The following is a 14,899-nucleotide window of genomic DNA, read 5'->3' on the forward strand; positions in this document are numbered from 1 at the left end:
TGCCACCAGGGCCAGCTCACCCAAACCTCTGCCACCAGGGCCAGCTCCACTCTGTTGCCTGGGAGAGGTACAGGCCTGCTAACCTGAACGCTAACAGCTGTGAGAGATGGGGCCAGTTCTCTGGAGCACTCTAACCAGTGTGGGGCGGGGCCAGTTATCCACAGCCCCTGGACATCCAGGTGGTCGCAGGCGGCTGCTCTAACCAGGGACGGTCACTATGTTCCTTAGTGGTAACATGAGCCACAAACACAACATCTGCTGCTGCATAGCCAGGGATTCTTTCATGGCCCTCAGTGGCAGCTTGGGCTAGGACCTAACCATGGCCCCAGAGGGCAGGGCTGGCCCTTCACAACAGGCTATGCCTCTCCACCCTTGAGTCTCCAGTTCCATCTCTCTTCACAATGTTCAAGCTGCTCCACTTCTCTTTCCCTCCCATCTGGTCACCACAGCCTCCCACACTGTGGTGCCTCCCACTGCAGGCTGGCCACATGGCTGGCAGGCCCCTGGGTGACACCCTTCATTCCTGATGCATGGCATGGCAGCAAGCAGGTGCCTATGCTCTACCTATGCTGTGCTCTGGAGGGCAGGTGTGTGGATGGCTTGACCATCTGCATGGTTCTGTCTGTCTGTCTTCTTCCTCCTCCTGCTCTGCATTGCACTGTCTGAATTTGATTTCATTTGATTTTGATGAGTCTGTGGCATCAGACAGCTTTGACCACCTAACCAGGCATCAAGCTAGGAACAAAGGACTGCCATCTGCTCTGCCCGTGATGAAATAAGAACATCACCCCTAACAAGGGGTCTCTTTACCCAGTTCCAGTTCCATGGGATACGATGCCCTCTTCTGCTCTCTGCATGCTCCATGCACACAAGAGACACACAGATACACATGCAAGGAAAACACTCATACACAAGAAAAAACACAGATGAATCTATTTTTTAACTGAGTTCAGCAGGACTTGATCACACACGTTATAGCACCAGGAGATGAGGCAGTAGAATGAGGAGCTTGGTAAGCAGCTGCATGAGGCGCCCCAGTCAGCCTGAGGTACATCTAAGACCTTGTCCTAAATAAGTAAACAAAATGTAAACATGTTTGCTGAGGTGTAACTTAGATGACCTAGGTCTGATCCGTATTCCTCAATCCAGCCCCACCAAAGCCAATCAATGTCTATTACTGTTTACAGCTTAGTTCTACTTATTGCTCTGACATATGGTATTGCTGGCATCTCTGGTTGCTATGGCAACATACCCAAGGGTGGAACCCATCATGGTAGGTATGGAGTGGGGTAAGGAGGCCTCTAGTCACGGTGACTGCTTACACTGTGTCCAAATTCAAGACGCAGAGAGTGGTAAATGCTGGTTTTCATTCAACCCAGGACTCCAGACCATGGGATTAAGTGCCCATATCAGGGTGGGTCTTCCCTTCTCGGCTAAGCCTTTCTGCAGACTTCCTCACTGACCAACCAGAAATGTTTCCTAGAAAACTCTTTAAGTGTGGTCAGGCTGACCATGAATGTTAATCCTCAACAATTTTAACAAGTCATTCTTGGATTGTAATTTCCCTCCTTTGTATAGTCTTGTGGGCCAGTGTGATCAACTGGATGTGTCCTCTTCACCCACCGCATCCATAAGCCAAAGCCCCAGCATGGAAATGGGTCCACGGAGGAAGGGAGCAAGTTAACAAAGCCTGAAGATGAAGCCTCACGTGAACTAGTGACCATGTAAGGTGGCATGTTGGAGCTCTTGCTTCCTCTGTCCCTGTGTGCAAGTTCTTGGGCACTACTTCCCTCTGAGGATGCAGCATCTCAGGAAGTGATGGAAAGGCCAGAAGGTAACGAATGCATGTGGCAGTGTGGCTTTAACTACAGGTGTGTAACAAATGATCCAAACCCAGCTGTATGAAATTAACATCTATGCTACTTACTGCTGTTAAGGTAGAGGGAGGAACACAGGGAAGAATGCAGAAGCCCCATTTTTGATCCATTCCCCTTCAACCAGGCTGTCTTGACCAAGGGAGCTCAAGTCACCCACAGGCTTTTTCGCCTGCCTGAGGCTGATGGTGGAGAGGCACCAATAGCTGGGATTCCTGGGGATCCTGTCTTCTATCCCTTCACCTTTCCTCTCCTCTTTGTCCTAGGCTCTTGCTTCCCTGCTCACTCCTTATTCTCTTACCTCTCACCTCTCCTATCGACTCCAGAGACTCATCTTTCTCCCCAAGCCTGGTTTCTGGATCATCAGTGAGTCAGAGAAACTTGTATTACCATAATTATCCTAAGAGAGGGCACAGAAAAAAAAAATGTGGTAGGTGAGTCTTGTCTGCTTAGGATAGCTCTTGGAGGCTCCCACAGAAACCTATCTTCCCAAAGGGCGGAGAGATGCAGCTTGCACCTTCTGAGACAGCATCCTACACTGCCTCCCCCAGCTTAGCATCCCTCCACGCTCCTTCCCTGCAAGGCTTTGACAGTGCCTTGCCCAGTGTCACCTGCTCTTTCTGAGTATGAGGACAGCAGCAGCAGCTTTGCCCTGAGGATTCAAGTGAAGTTGTGAAGGTTGAGTGACCAAGGCTAGGAGCCTAAGTCTTCAATTTTGACAGGTCAAATGACAACCACAGAAGGGGATCAAAGAGCTTGCAAAGAGTTCTCACACTTCCTGGAGTGACGCTGACCAATAACACACGGGTTCTTCAAAACTGAAATCAGTACTTAGAGTGGAGTAATCTGTTCAAACCACAAAGTCCTGCCCAGAGGAAACCTGGGAGTGATCACAGGCACTGAAGGGTGTCCCTCAAATCCAGTTGCTAAGAAAGACTTCTAGTGACAGCCACCAAGTCTCTGCTGTAGGAGTCTGTTTCCAGCTTGAGCTTTCCTGCTTCGTCCAGCAGGTGTCCACAGCACAGCCAAGTCAGCAGCTGAGTGAGCTTCTCTGATCAGCTCCGGGCAGGTAAGTGAGCAGCACTGCAAGGCAGCACACTCCATCTCCACATCTTTAGCCCCCTCTGCTCCCAAGCCCACCCAGAATTTACTCTGCTGGCTCTGGGGTGAGGTGGGGGCCGCCACTATAACCTAGAGCCTAAAGAGGACCCCAGCTGCTTTGTCTCCTTTCTAGGAACCTTGATTCCCTGGCACCTTCATAGCCTCCTTCATGGGCTGCTGTGGACTTGGATACTAGGGGAGCATGGGATGAGAGCAAAATCCCTTGGTCTGCCTGGGCTGGGCACTTAAAGCTCCATGATAGAGGGGTCTGGGAGGTTCTGAGAGAGTGAAGTGGGGGTTAGTAAGGCAGGATGAAGAGGTATGCACAGGTCAGGCTTGGGCAGGTCTCCAAGCCCTTCTGAGGGTGCTTCATCTTCTTCAAGACTTGACTCTGTCCTTTAGTTGGGGAGGAACTGCACTCCAGAACTAAAAAGAGCTAGGAACCTTAGACCGTGGAGAGGTTTGTTTTGTTTTTCTAGAAGATGAGATCATTGCTCACTCAAGAAAGATGCAAAGTTGCATCCTACCAGGGAATATTGCTTTCCAGCAGGGAAGGCTCCAGGGAAGACAAAGCTGCATCCTAGCAGGAAATGCTTCAGGGTCATTTGTTTCCCAAGAGGCAGCTCCTTCTGCTCCTATGCCCCATTCTGTGCTTTCCTTCCAACCTGCTTGTAGGTCTAGGGATACCTGTCATCTATTTCCTGTCAAAGATAACAGCAGCCAAAGTTCTCAGTGCAGCTCTGAGAGAATTTTCTCCACTGAATGCTATATAGAATTTTGAAAGAAACAACTGATGTTTAAACCAGACTCGAAGATTCTGGAAAATCAGCAAGTTTCAGTTAGGTGCTAGAATTTGGTGAGCTCAGAGTCCAGCTTAGGATGCTGACATAGAAAATTTTTATAGTCACAGGTGTTGACATGAGATAGCCCAGGTCCCAGACCAACCCACAGATTCTCTATAAGATGATTCTACTCCAGTTCCCTTGATTTCCAAATTTGCCAGTGAATGAGCACCTTCCTTCAGCTCTCTGTGAGATGTGGTTACTGTCCCCTTTCCTTTTTGGAGAGTGAGGCAGGGTGCTGGCTTGGGACAGAACCTAAATCAGGGGGCGCTGGATGGAAGGGGCAGGGAGGGAATGAGGAACAGAGACTGCTCAGCAGTGCGTAGAACAGGGTGGAAATGCAGCTTCCAGCTGATCAGAAATGAAACTGTGTTTCCCTTGGCCCACTAGACTTTCAGTTTTGTTTCTTGGTTTCCTTTCCGTGCCTCCGCCCCACCTATACCGCCACCCCAATGCCTAGCCAACAAGGAGACTATATTCTGGGCAGACAGAATCTTGCCCAGGATACAGCTCAGGTTGTCTTCCAACTCAGCTTTGCAAGTGCTGGGATAACATGTGTGCACCAGCCCCTCTGCTCCCTGCTTCCTTTTGCCGTGATGGTGAAGATGTCTTCTGGCAGGCCATGAGCAAAATGGTCTCAAGTGTGGGGCAGCCCTCCCCTGGAAGAAATAGGAACCAAGCAACACCTATAATAAGGGAAAGAAAGATCAGCAAGACACAAATAGACCCCCTCACTCTTTCTCTGTCTCTGTGTCATTCTCTCTGCTTTCTTTGCAGAGCTGTGTCACACCAAGGCTATTGAACCCTAAACTTACCCACACCTGATTGCCTCTGTCTAGTTTCATTGGAGTTCCTCTGCCAGGAGTCAGGACTTCTGCCCCAGCCTCACTTCTGGAATGTCTTGAGGTCAGGCTCAAATGCTTTCTCCGCTGGGGTCTCTTTGAATGAAGATCTCTCAGGAGGGCAGCTCTGTCCTTGCTCAGCTCTGAGTTTCTAGGCAGCCCCGAGGGATGCTGTGTCTGTTGCTGTTGGTTCCAGGTTTGCAGTCACAGCATGCTCCCCTAAAGGCACTAGATGAAGGCCTGTGGGCTTGCCCACAATAGGTCTGGTAAAGTCTGATGCCATCTTCCAGGGAAGCATTTGCTAGTTCATTTCCAGATTCTTAGGTGTCTTATCACTTGACTGAGTAATTCTGATTTCAGAAGCTTGCTCTCCATGTGTTTAGCTGTAAGTGCTTTGATGATTTTAGGTCATTTACATACCTCAAGCAGAAGGCCAGTATGTCCTCCTGTTTTAGCCTAAGTCTGTATTTCCAGAAATTCCAACCGTTTGACAGATGATCAGCTCCTTCAGGGTTCCATTTCATACTCTCTGGAGTCTGGCTTTATTCTCTCTATCTGTTCTGGCCTCTGCCCCCTTCCTCCTTTCCAGCAGATCTTTATAGATGTCTGAACCATACTGTGTCTAAGACTAGGGAGGGACTCAATGAGGGATCTCTTGGGCTCAGTGAGAACCAGATGTGTTTGGCATACCCAAGCCTTAGTCACGCTGAACCAGGGTACTGGTATAGTTCCAGCAAAGGCTTGAAAGCTGAGTAGGGGGCTCCTTTAGTAACACAGCAGTGCGACATGTGGGATTTCATACCCGGTCACAGTCTTTTTTTAAAAGACAATCATTATTATACAACATTGATTATGATGATGTAACAAAATGGCAAAAGGTTGGTGGGTGATGGAAAACAGACATTTGCTTCTCACAATGTAGAGGTAGAAGTGCAAATCAAGATGCCCTCACGGTCAGCATCTAGGGAAATGCTCCTCTCTTTGAAAACTGTCACGATGTCACTGGGACATTATGTGGTACAGGCTGAGCTTAGCTTTCTGGAGTGCCTTCTACCAGAACGTTGGGGCCATTTAGATGACTCTCTCTTCATGACCTACCCCACCCTCAAGAGGCCTCATTACCGTGAGAGGAAGGAAATATGACCATGGAAAGGAAGCAAGCATTGGGGCATAACACTCCTGTTCTATGTGTAAGAACCCCTCCTCGCTGGAACTATGTGGGTGCCGAGTAGGAAAAGAGGACCATAGGCTGGTCCATACTCTTCAACATCAATGGCCAAAGTTTGAAAATTCAATTTATATCCAGAAAGAAGGAAGCTAATTCACATGCTCTATAGTTCTATGTCCTTAGATCCCCATGGGAAATTTTGCAAAATGTCTCTCCATGAAAATACACAACTGAGAAACGAATGCCTGAAATTATTAAAAGAAAAAAAAAGCATATGTGGTTTTCTAACAAAACTTTATTTCCTAAAAAATAAACAAACAAACAGAAATTTAAAAACATAGACAAATTGCCTTTGCAGTTTATTGAAAGAGAGCGAGCGACAGAATCTAAGTTACATAACATTGAGAATTAGGAAGGAGGAAGGTCACTGATGAAATGAGTTGGAAATGTAGAAGGATTATGAGGAACACAAGAAAACACTATGAGAAGTCACAACATACACAGGCTATCACAGTTCAAAAATCTACCCCCAAATAACCATTTCCCCACCTGCACACTCACCAGGACTGTGGAACACATCAAGCAAATATTTTTTGCTGTTAGCTTCCCAGCACAGAATTTGCTCTCTTCTCTCCAGCCCTATTCTAATGGCTCTGTCTGTCTTCTTACAGGAAAGAATTTCAGCATTGGAACGGAATGGCTGCTGGGGAAATGAGCATCATAGTTGAAAGCAAGACTCCTGAGCTGGTTCTAAATGTAGGAAAAATCACACTTCCTATGAAAAATAGGAAGGGAACGAAGGATGACGACAGGACACAGCAGAATACAAAGATTTTAAGAGCTCTGTGTGCTCTGCAAAATTCTGGAGGGGGAGAGATCAAGGCTCAAATTGAAAATCAAGACAATAGCCTCACCACACGTGAAATAAAAGAAAATTTGGATACCTTTCTTCATGCTGTTATGCTCCCTGTTTGGAAACTACACTATAAACTAGAAGGATGCTACTTGTCCATATCTGTGAAACAAGAGAATCTGGAGACCTCTGGTGAGAAGCCTGCCACCATTGCAACCAATTTGTACGTGAGAAATGGGACATCTTCTCATCCAATGGATTTAGATACTGTTCTGATGTACTTTGAAGGCATGGGCGACACTAGCAGAAGAGTGCCCTTAGAAAAAAGGGTGAAAGTCGAAAGCTCCAGAGAGGGTGTGCAAGAAGAGGTCCATGTGAAAGAGTTGGCTGCTGCTCTTTTTGACCAGACAAGACTCACAAAAATGGAAAAATTCTCCTTTAGTGAATCCAAAAATGTTGAATATAAATCATTTGCAACAAAAAAGTGTTTTCAACGAGTTAAAGAGATTCTCCCTCAAACTATTTCTGCATTTGCCAACACTGATGGGGGGTATTTGTTTATTGGTTTGGATGAAGACATGCGGCAAATAATTGGTTTTGAAGCAGAGCGGGGAGATCTTACGTTCTTAGAGAGGGAAATAAAAAAGTGCATCCAACAGCTGCCTGTCATGCATATATGTGAGGAGAAGGAGAACATAAAATACACATGCAAATTCATCGAAGTCCATGATTCAAGCGATGTGTGTTCATATGTCTGTGCGCTCAGAGTAGAGAGATTCTGCTGCGCAGTGTTCACTGCAGAGCCCGATTCCTGGCACGTGGAAGACGGCTGTGTGAAGAGGTTTACCATGGAGGAATGGGTCAAGAGACTGATGATGTGGCTAGCCAGGCTCAGGCGTGGGAATTAGCAATCTCAATACACTTAGCTAGGAAAGTTGGAAAGGTTTCTCTTTGGGCCTTGGGACAATACCATTAGTCCTGACTTGATTCAGTGAGTGATCGCCAGTGGGACCTTCAAGCCTCAGCTGCTTCTGCCATCCACGTGGGAGCACAGATCCCTCTCTCCCTGGGTGTTACCCCAACTACCTCTACTCATGTGTAAAGGAAGCCCTCCAACATCTCCCCACCTGAGCTCCATTTCAGTTGCTGTTTCTTTCAGAAATTCTTGCCTCAGCTGTTTGCTGTTTTACTTCCCACCCCTTTCCCATTCACCTTTCTCCCTTAACTTTCTTTCCTTTCAGTCACATTAGTAAATAATACACAGCCCTATGGTCTATGATGTGGAAAGTGCTGCCCTGGTGTTTTAGGTCTTGTGAGAGGAGAAGCTCAGATGAGGCCAGACCAGCATCAGCAACATCTGCAAAGTTCCAGCAGCTGCTTCCATGCCTGCAAGCTCACTGCTGCCTCACCAGCCCTGAATCTGTTTTTCAATAAACAGATTGATAAACAAACAAGAACCTCAGCGATGGTACTCACAGTGAAGTCTTCTTTGTGAGAATCAATCGATAGACTTTGGTCCATTAGCTCTGACTTAGAATTGGGAATACCTTGATTTCAAATGACAAGCATCATATGGAAAGTCATGGAATTAATAAGTTCCAACTCCAGCGTCCAAAGCCAAGGCTGACAGACTCCAAAGTCCATGTCAACTACTGCACCTCTCTGCCTCCCTGACCATCAGAATGAATGACAGGCACCTCAGGTTGACCGGAACTGTTTGACCTATGTGGAGATGAAGAAATGCCCTTACCGTATTTTACATCAACCAAATTGTTTACTCTTAGGTACTAACATGTCTTCTCTAAAACCTAACATTTACTCCAGTGATTTCCATAGCAGGAAATGTTCAGAGAAATGCATTCTCTACAGTAGGAAAATTAAAAACAGAGTTGGCACAAAGTATTCTGTAGTATGGCAACTATAGAATGATTTATAAAATAATTTGAGAAGCACAAGAGGAAACACATTCTTGCTCTACCCTGCCCCGACAAGGCAAGCTCTGCTTGGTTTTTACTTTGTTTGTTTTCCTATCCAGATGGAGTTTGGCTGAGTTTCAATTTTTGGCACATTCAACCTACTGCCCTTTTGGGTTGGTGGCTCCACAGCCCCTTTCTACCTCACAGAACTGGGAGAGGTTATTTTAAAACATTTTAGACACTGACTCTTTAAGGTTACATCAGGCTAACCTTAAACTTAATATGTAGCCTAGCATGACCTCCAACATGCAGCAATCGCCTTACCTCGGCCTCCCAGGCTGAGACTGAAGGAGAACTACCACACCGGGATGGGGGGGGGGGCTTAAGTTTTATATACAAACATTCTGAATTGCTCAAGAAGTGTTTTTCAGGGCTAGAGAGATGGCTCAGAGGCTAAGAACACTGACTATTCTTCCAAAGGACCTGAGTTTAAATCCCAGCAATGACGTGGTGGGTTCATACCGATCTATAATGAGCTCTTCTGGCCCACGGGCACATGTGCAGGCGGTGTACTGAATAAATGATAAATAAATAAATCTAATTTTAGAAGAAGTGCCGTTCAGCAAGGAAATAGGAAAGGCAAACAAAGCAGAACTACAAGAAAGGATGAAAACTGCTAGAGCGACACAGAGACTCAATCAGTCGATCTCCTTGACTGCCTTTCTCAGCTTTGCAGTAGCCTGCAGGACCCTGAGAGCTGTGGTCGTCCAGCTGATGTTCCCTCTGAGCCTCCAGTTAATGTTGTGGCTCTTAGTACTGTTGGCTCGACTGTGAGTTTCTGCCGCTGGCCACTGTGACTTGCTGCTCCGTCCACAGCCATCTGGTCTCCCTTTCCTTGCTGTCTTTTGGTTGCAGCCTTTAGAGATGGAGAGAATCACTGCCGAACAGTCTTAGGAATCAGTTTGTAAGGCACGAGGAAGACAAAGGTGGAGCATCTCATGGGAGCTGGCTCAGAGCTGCCAGGAAGCTGATTACTTCCCAGCCTCAGCTACTTGTCAGAACCTTTTGGCTCCTTTACAGAAGAGCAGTTCCCAGGCTGCTCCCAGACACGCATTTCTCCTTCTGTCAGGGGCGGGTACAGACCCTTCAAATGTCCCCTAGACATCACACACGTGCAGACCACACACAGAGCATTTGCTCCTCACTCACCATTGGAATCATAAGATTGGTTGTGATTTGGACACACGGAACCTAATGGTGGAAGAACTGGCATTCATTTCCTTTAATATTTTTTCTTTCAATTTCCCTTTCCATTGGCAACATCAAGATATTTCTTTAGAGTTTTCAACTGTCCCTCTAGAGGCTGAGGATGTGGCTCAGTATTAGAAGGAGTTCTGAACATGTCTGTGGTCTAGAGATACATTCCCAGCCCCAAACCCTTCTACTTTAAAACCCCAAATATCCAGAGATGAGCTGTTCTTATTGTGCCTCAAAATCAAAACGGTTTTTATGAATTATGAATTAAATTTATGAATTAAAAATTATTTCTTAAAAAAAATTATTTCTTTGCCTGAAATGGTGGTTCTTGCCTTTACGCCTAGCATTTGGGAGTCAGGGACAAGAGGATATCTGTGAGTTTGAGGCCAGATTTATTTATGTGGTGAGTTCTAGGACAGCCAGGGCTATAGAGAGACCCTTTCTTAGAAAGAAAGAGAGAGAGAGAGAGAGAGAGAGAGAGAGAGAGAGAGAGAGAAAGGCAACACCAAACAATAACAAAACCAGTTCTTTTTTAAATAATTTTTTCAAACATTTACTTATTTCGGTTTTATGTTCATTCATGAGTTGCCTGTCTATGTGCCTGTGTGATGTGGGTGTGAGATACCCTGTTACTGGAGTTACAGGCTGCTGTGAGCAGCCATGTGGATGCTGGGAATTGAACCCAGGTCTTCTGGAGGAGAAGTCAGTGTTCTGAACCACTCAACAATCTCTCCACCCACAAAACCAGTTCTTAATGCTTAAACATGGATGTGAGAGGCATCAACAAGGATGTACAAGCTACAGGAGATGCAGCTCTGATGAGATTCAGAGAGTTTTCTCCCAGCATCAGTGAAGGGAACGTAAGACTGTGCACTGCATGGAGGTTCCTGCTCGAATTCCAGCACTCTGGAGCTGGAGGCCGGAGAACTAGTGTGAGTTCAAAGCCTGCGAAGGCAGTACAGTAAGAAAGAAGTTCTTGCTTCTGCAAAGCAGAGGACACCGCCATCAAAACAAAGCGCCTGCCTGCAGATTGGGAAAGAATCATACCAACCCTCTATCTGACAGAGGACTCATATCCAGCATATATAAAGAACTAAACAAGCTGAAAAGCAGCAAACCAAGTAATCCACTTAAAAAATGGGGAACAGAGCTAAAGAGAGAATTCTCTGTAGAGGAATATAGAACGGCAGAGAAGCACTTAAAGAAATGCTCAACTTCATTAGCCATTAGGGAAAAGCAAATCAAAACAACCCTGAGATTTCACCTTACACCCATCAGAATGGCCAAGATGAAAAACTCAAGGGACAACACATGCTGGAGAGGTTGTGGAGAAAGGGGAACCCTCCTCCACTGTTGGTGGGAATGTAAACTTGTACAACCACTCTGGAAATCAATCTGGTGCTTTCTCAGACAACTAGGAATAGCGCTTCCTCAAGATCCAGCCATACCACTCCTAGGCATATACCCAAAAGAGGCGCAAGTACACAAAAAGGACATTTGCTCAACCATGTTTGTAGCAGCTTTATTTGTAATAGCCAGAAGATGGAAACAGCCCAGATGCCCCTCAACTGAAGAATGGATGCAGAAACTGTGGTACATCTATACAATGGAGTATTACTCAGCAATGAAAAATAAAGAAATCATGAAATTTGCAGGTAAATGGTGGGACCTGGAAAGGATCATCCTGAGTGAGTTGTCCCAGAAGCAAAAAGACACGCATGGTATATACTCACTCATGTAAACATACAACATAAAATAAACCCACTAAAATCTGTACATCTAAACAAACTAAGCAAAAGAGAGGACCCTAACTAAAATGTTCAATCCCCAATCCTGAAAGGCAAAGAGGATGGACATCAGAAGAAAAAGAAAATAGGAAACAACCTCGGAACCTGCTACAGAGGGCCTCTGAAAGCCTGAAGAAAACAGGAAACAACCTGGGAACCTGCCACAGAGGGCCTCTGAAAGCCTCTGCAGTATAGACTGTCAAAGCAGATTCTGAGCCTTATGGCCAACTGATGGGCAGAGTGAATGGAATTTTATGTAAGAAGTGGGAAATAGTAAGAGCTGGAGGGGACGGGAACTCCACAAGGAGAGCAACAGAACAAGATAATTTGAACACAGGGAACTTCCCAGAGACTCATACTCCAACCAAGGACTATTCATGGAGATAACCTAGAACCCCTGCACAGATGTAGCCCATGGCAGTTCAGTGTCCAAGTGGGTTACATAGCAATGGGAAGAGGGACTGCCTCTGACATAATCTGATTGGCCTGCTCGTTGATCACCTCCCCCTGAGGGGGGAGCAGCCTTACCAGGCCACAGTAGAGGACAATGCAGCCACTTTTGATGAGAACTGATGGACTAAGATCAGAAAAGAGAGGAGAACCTCCCCTATCAGTGGACTTGGGGAGTGGCATGCATGCAGAAAGGGGAGGGAGGGTGGGATCAGGAGGGGAGGAGGGAGGGGCTTATGGGGGGATACAAAATGAATAAAGTGTAATTAATAAAAAATTAAAAAAGAAGTTCTTAGAGGGGGAGGGTCAAGAAGGGGATACAGACATACGGAGGGTCAGACATAGACAGACAGACAGACAGACAGCATGAGTAAAGACCATTGTCACTAGTTGTCAGAATAGTGTGTGTAAGACATATCAGATAAGGCCGTGGTTCTCAGTGTCCCTAGTGTTGTGACCCTTTAATAGAGTTTCTCATGTTGCGGTGACCCCCAACCATAAAACTGTATTCATTGCTGCTTCATAACTGGAGTTTTACTACTGCTGTGATTAGTCACGTAGATATCCGTGCTTTCCAATGGTCTTCAGCAACCCCTTTAAAGGGTCCTTCCATCCCCAAAGGGGTTGTGCTCCAAGGGCTGAGAACTGCTGTTCTAAGGGAATGGGGACTTGCTCCAAGATTCACAGACTCCCTGGCCTGTGGTGGGGAAAACATGGGGACCAGAGTTTCCCAGACAGATCGAGACAGTGAAGGTGGAGGTGACAAAGCCCACGTGCACTGGGATTGCTGCTGAAGACATAGACTCAGACAAGGAGACATCTGCTTGTTGCTTTATGTCTTGAGCCATTTGGTCACTCCATGAGCCAGCCCTTGATCTGGAGACCAGAGAGGATGTTCTCAGTGGTCACAAATCCAAGCTCTGGGAACATAAAACAATATGAAAGATGAATAATTTTTCTTCTTGTGACATTACAAAAAGGATACAAGGCAAACAGAGACTATTCCAAGGAAGGCTGTGTATCATACTCACAGCCAAATTCATGGAATTCACAGTAAAAAAAAAAAACAAAAAAAACCCCAGATCTCTCAGTCTCTGGCTGTGTTTCTCTGTCTCTGTGTGTGTCTCTCTCCCTCTCTCTGTCTGTCTCCCTGACTCTGTTTCCCTGTTTCCCTGTGTCTGTCTGTCTGTCTCTGTCTCTTCTCTGTGTATGTGTGTGTGTTTGGAAAATGACACCAGATTTCACACATACTTAGTAAATCACCTACCTCTAAGCTCCCTCCCTACCTCCAGCAGAAAGATTTTGATATATTTATTCCTTTCAGATTTTATGGGAAAATGGTGAAATGAATATTTACAAAGTAGTTTGAATCAAAACTGCCAAATGTAGACAATTAACCTAAACTGTGTGCGGAGACAAAGCTACAAATTACCTGAGAGACAGAGCTGGAAATTACAGTGGTGGAATGTGTGTTTAGCATGACGAACACACACGAGGCTTCTCACACACACAGGAAACGGAAAGATAGGATGATGGATAAGAGACTAACAGGAAGGGGGAAAGAAACCATCACAAGTCTCCTTATATGAACTGTAGCTTGGCATGTACGGTATGAAGGTAGAAATAAGTTTATTAGGAGGCTGATGGGGGAGCAGATGGAGATACGGGACAGTAATGGGGCAAGATACATACAAATGAAAATTATGGAAGCATTCCTTTGAGCACTAACTAAAAAGCTATGATTATATATATATATATATGATTATATATATATATATGAATATATATATATATATGAAAATAAAATAAAAAAACAGCTACACCTGGTGGCACACACTTACAATTCCAACACTTGGGGGTGAGGGTGGCAGATGTACCGCGAGTTTCATGTCCTTGTTGGTAACACAGCCAGTTCAAGGACAGCCAGGGCTATGTGGAACCCTGTGTCATAACAAAAGAAACCAGTGGGTAGTGTTCATCCACACATTTTTTTGCCCCCGTGGCTCTGCAAGAGATTTAGTGTTTCTTCTGATACAGTGTCGTCAGTCTCAAGCCAGAGCTCACGAGCTTCCTACCAACTGTAAAATGATGACTACTGCCCAACAGGAAATCACCTTGGCTTCTTGAGGTTAGAAGGGCGGAGACAGAGGAGATGAGAGAGTCTTGTTTCCTTTCCTAGGAAACAGAAACTTGAAAAGATGGGGAAATTGAAATTGAAAGGAAGCCACCGTCAGCCTTATGCCTGGACTTGTGTTACCACAAAGGCCTGCAAGATGGAGCACTGTCCATCTCAAGCCTTAGACCCTGTTCAGTCACTGTCTGTTCTTGTGCAAATCAGGGCTTCTGGAGCCTTCTTCTCTTTCAGCACCACAACACAGTTACATTTTTTTTAATTTGTTTTTTTTAATTGTTTTTTTAAATTTTATTTTATGTACGTAGGAGTGAAGGTATCAGATCCCTTGGACCTGGAGTTACAGACAGTTGTGAGCTGCCATGTGGGTGCTGGGAATTGAACCTGGGTTCTTTGGAATAGCAGAGAGTGCTCTTAACCACTGAGCCATCTCTCCAGCACCCGAAATTTTTTTTTTTTTTTTTTTTTTTTTTTAGTTCCCCAGGCAAGTTGCTTGCTCAAATACTTTAAAAGATGGGCTGTATTTCCACCAACAGGCACTTGAATCAGGGGGAGGGATTCAGTGTTGCTCCCCAGAAAATTGACACCACAGAGACACCAGTGAGTTGGGCATTTTGGCCCCTGTGCATTCAAACCTGTGGGCACTGGAAATGAGACCATTTAAAGGGGATGAATATG

General features: G+C 45.6%; 1 protein-coding gene across 1 annotated transcript; it reads left to right on the top strand.

Moving 5' to 3' along the window:
• Window positions 1–2,881: 2,881 nt before the first annotated feature.
• On the top strand, window positions 2,882–8,950 carry LOC129686346 (schlafen family member 1-like). Its single transcript, XM_055620239.1, has 2 exons — window positions 2,882–2,943; window positions 6,499–8,950. Exon 2 carries the CDS (start codon window positions 6,524–6,526, stop codon window positions 7,586–7,588), a length of 1,065 nt encoding a protein of 354 aa, XP_055476214.1. The 5' UTR covers window positions 2,882–2,943; window positions 6,499–6,523; the 3' UTR covers window positions 7,589–8,950.
• The last annotated feature ends 5,949 nt before the right edge of the window (window positions 8,951–14,899 follow it).

This window comes from Psammomys obesus, unplaced genomic scaffold, assembly GCF_907164565.1.
Source record: "Psammomys obesus unplaced genomic scaffold, mPsaObe1.curated_primary_1811, whole genome shotgun sequence".
Lineage (NCBI taxonomy): Eukaryota > Metazoa > Chordata > Mammalia > Rodentia > Muridae > Psammomys > Psammomys obesus.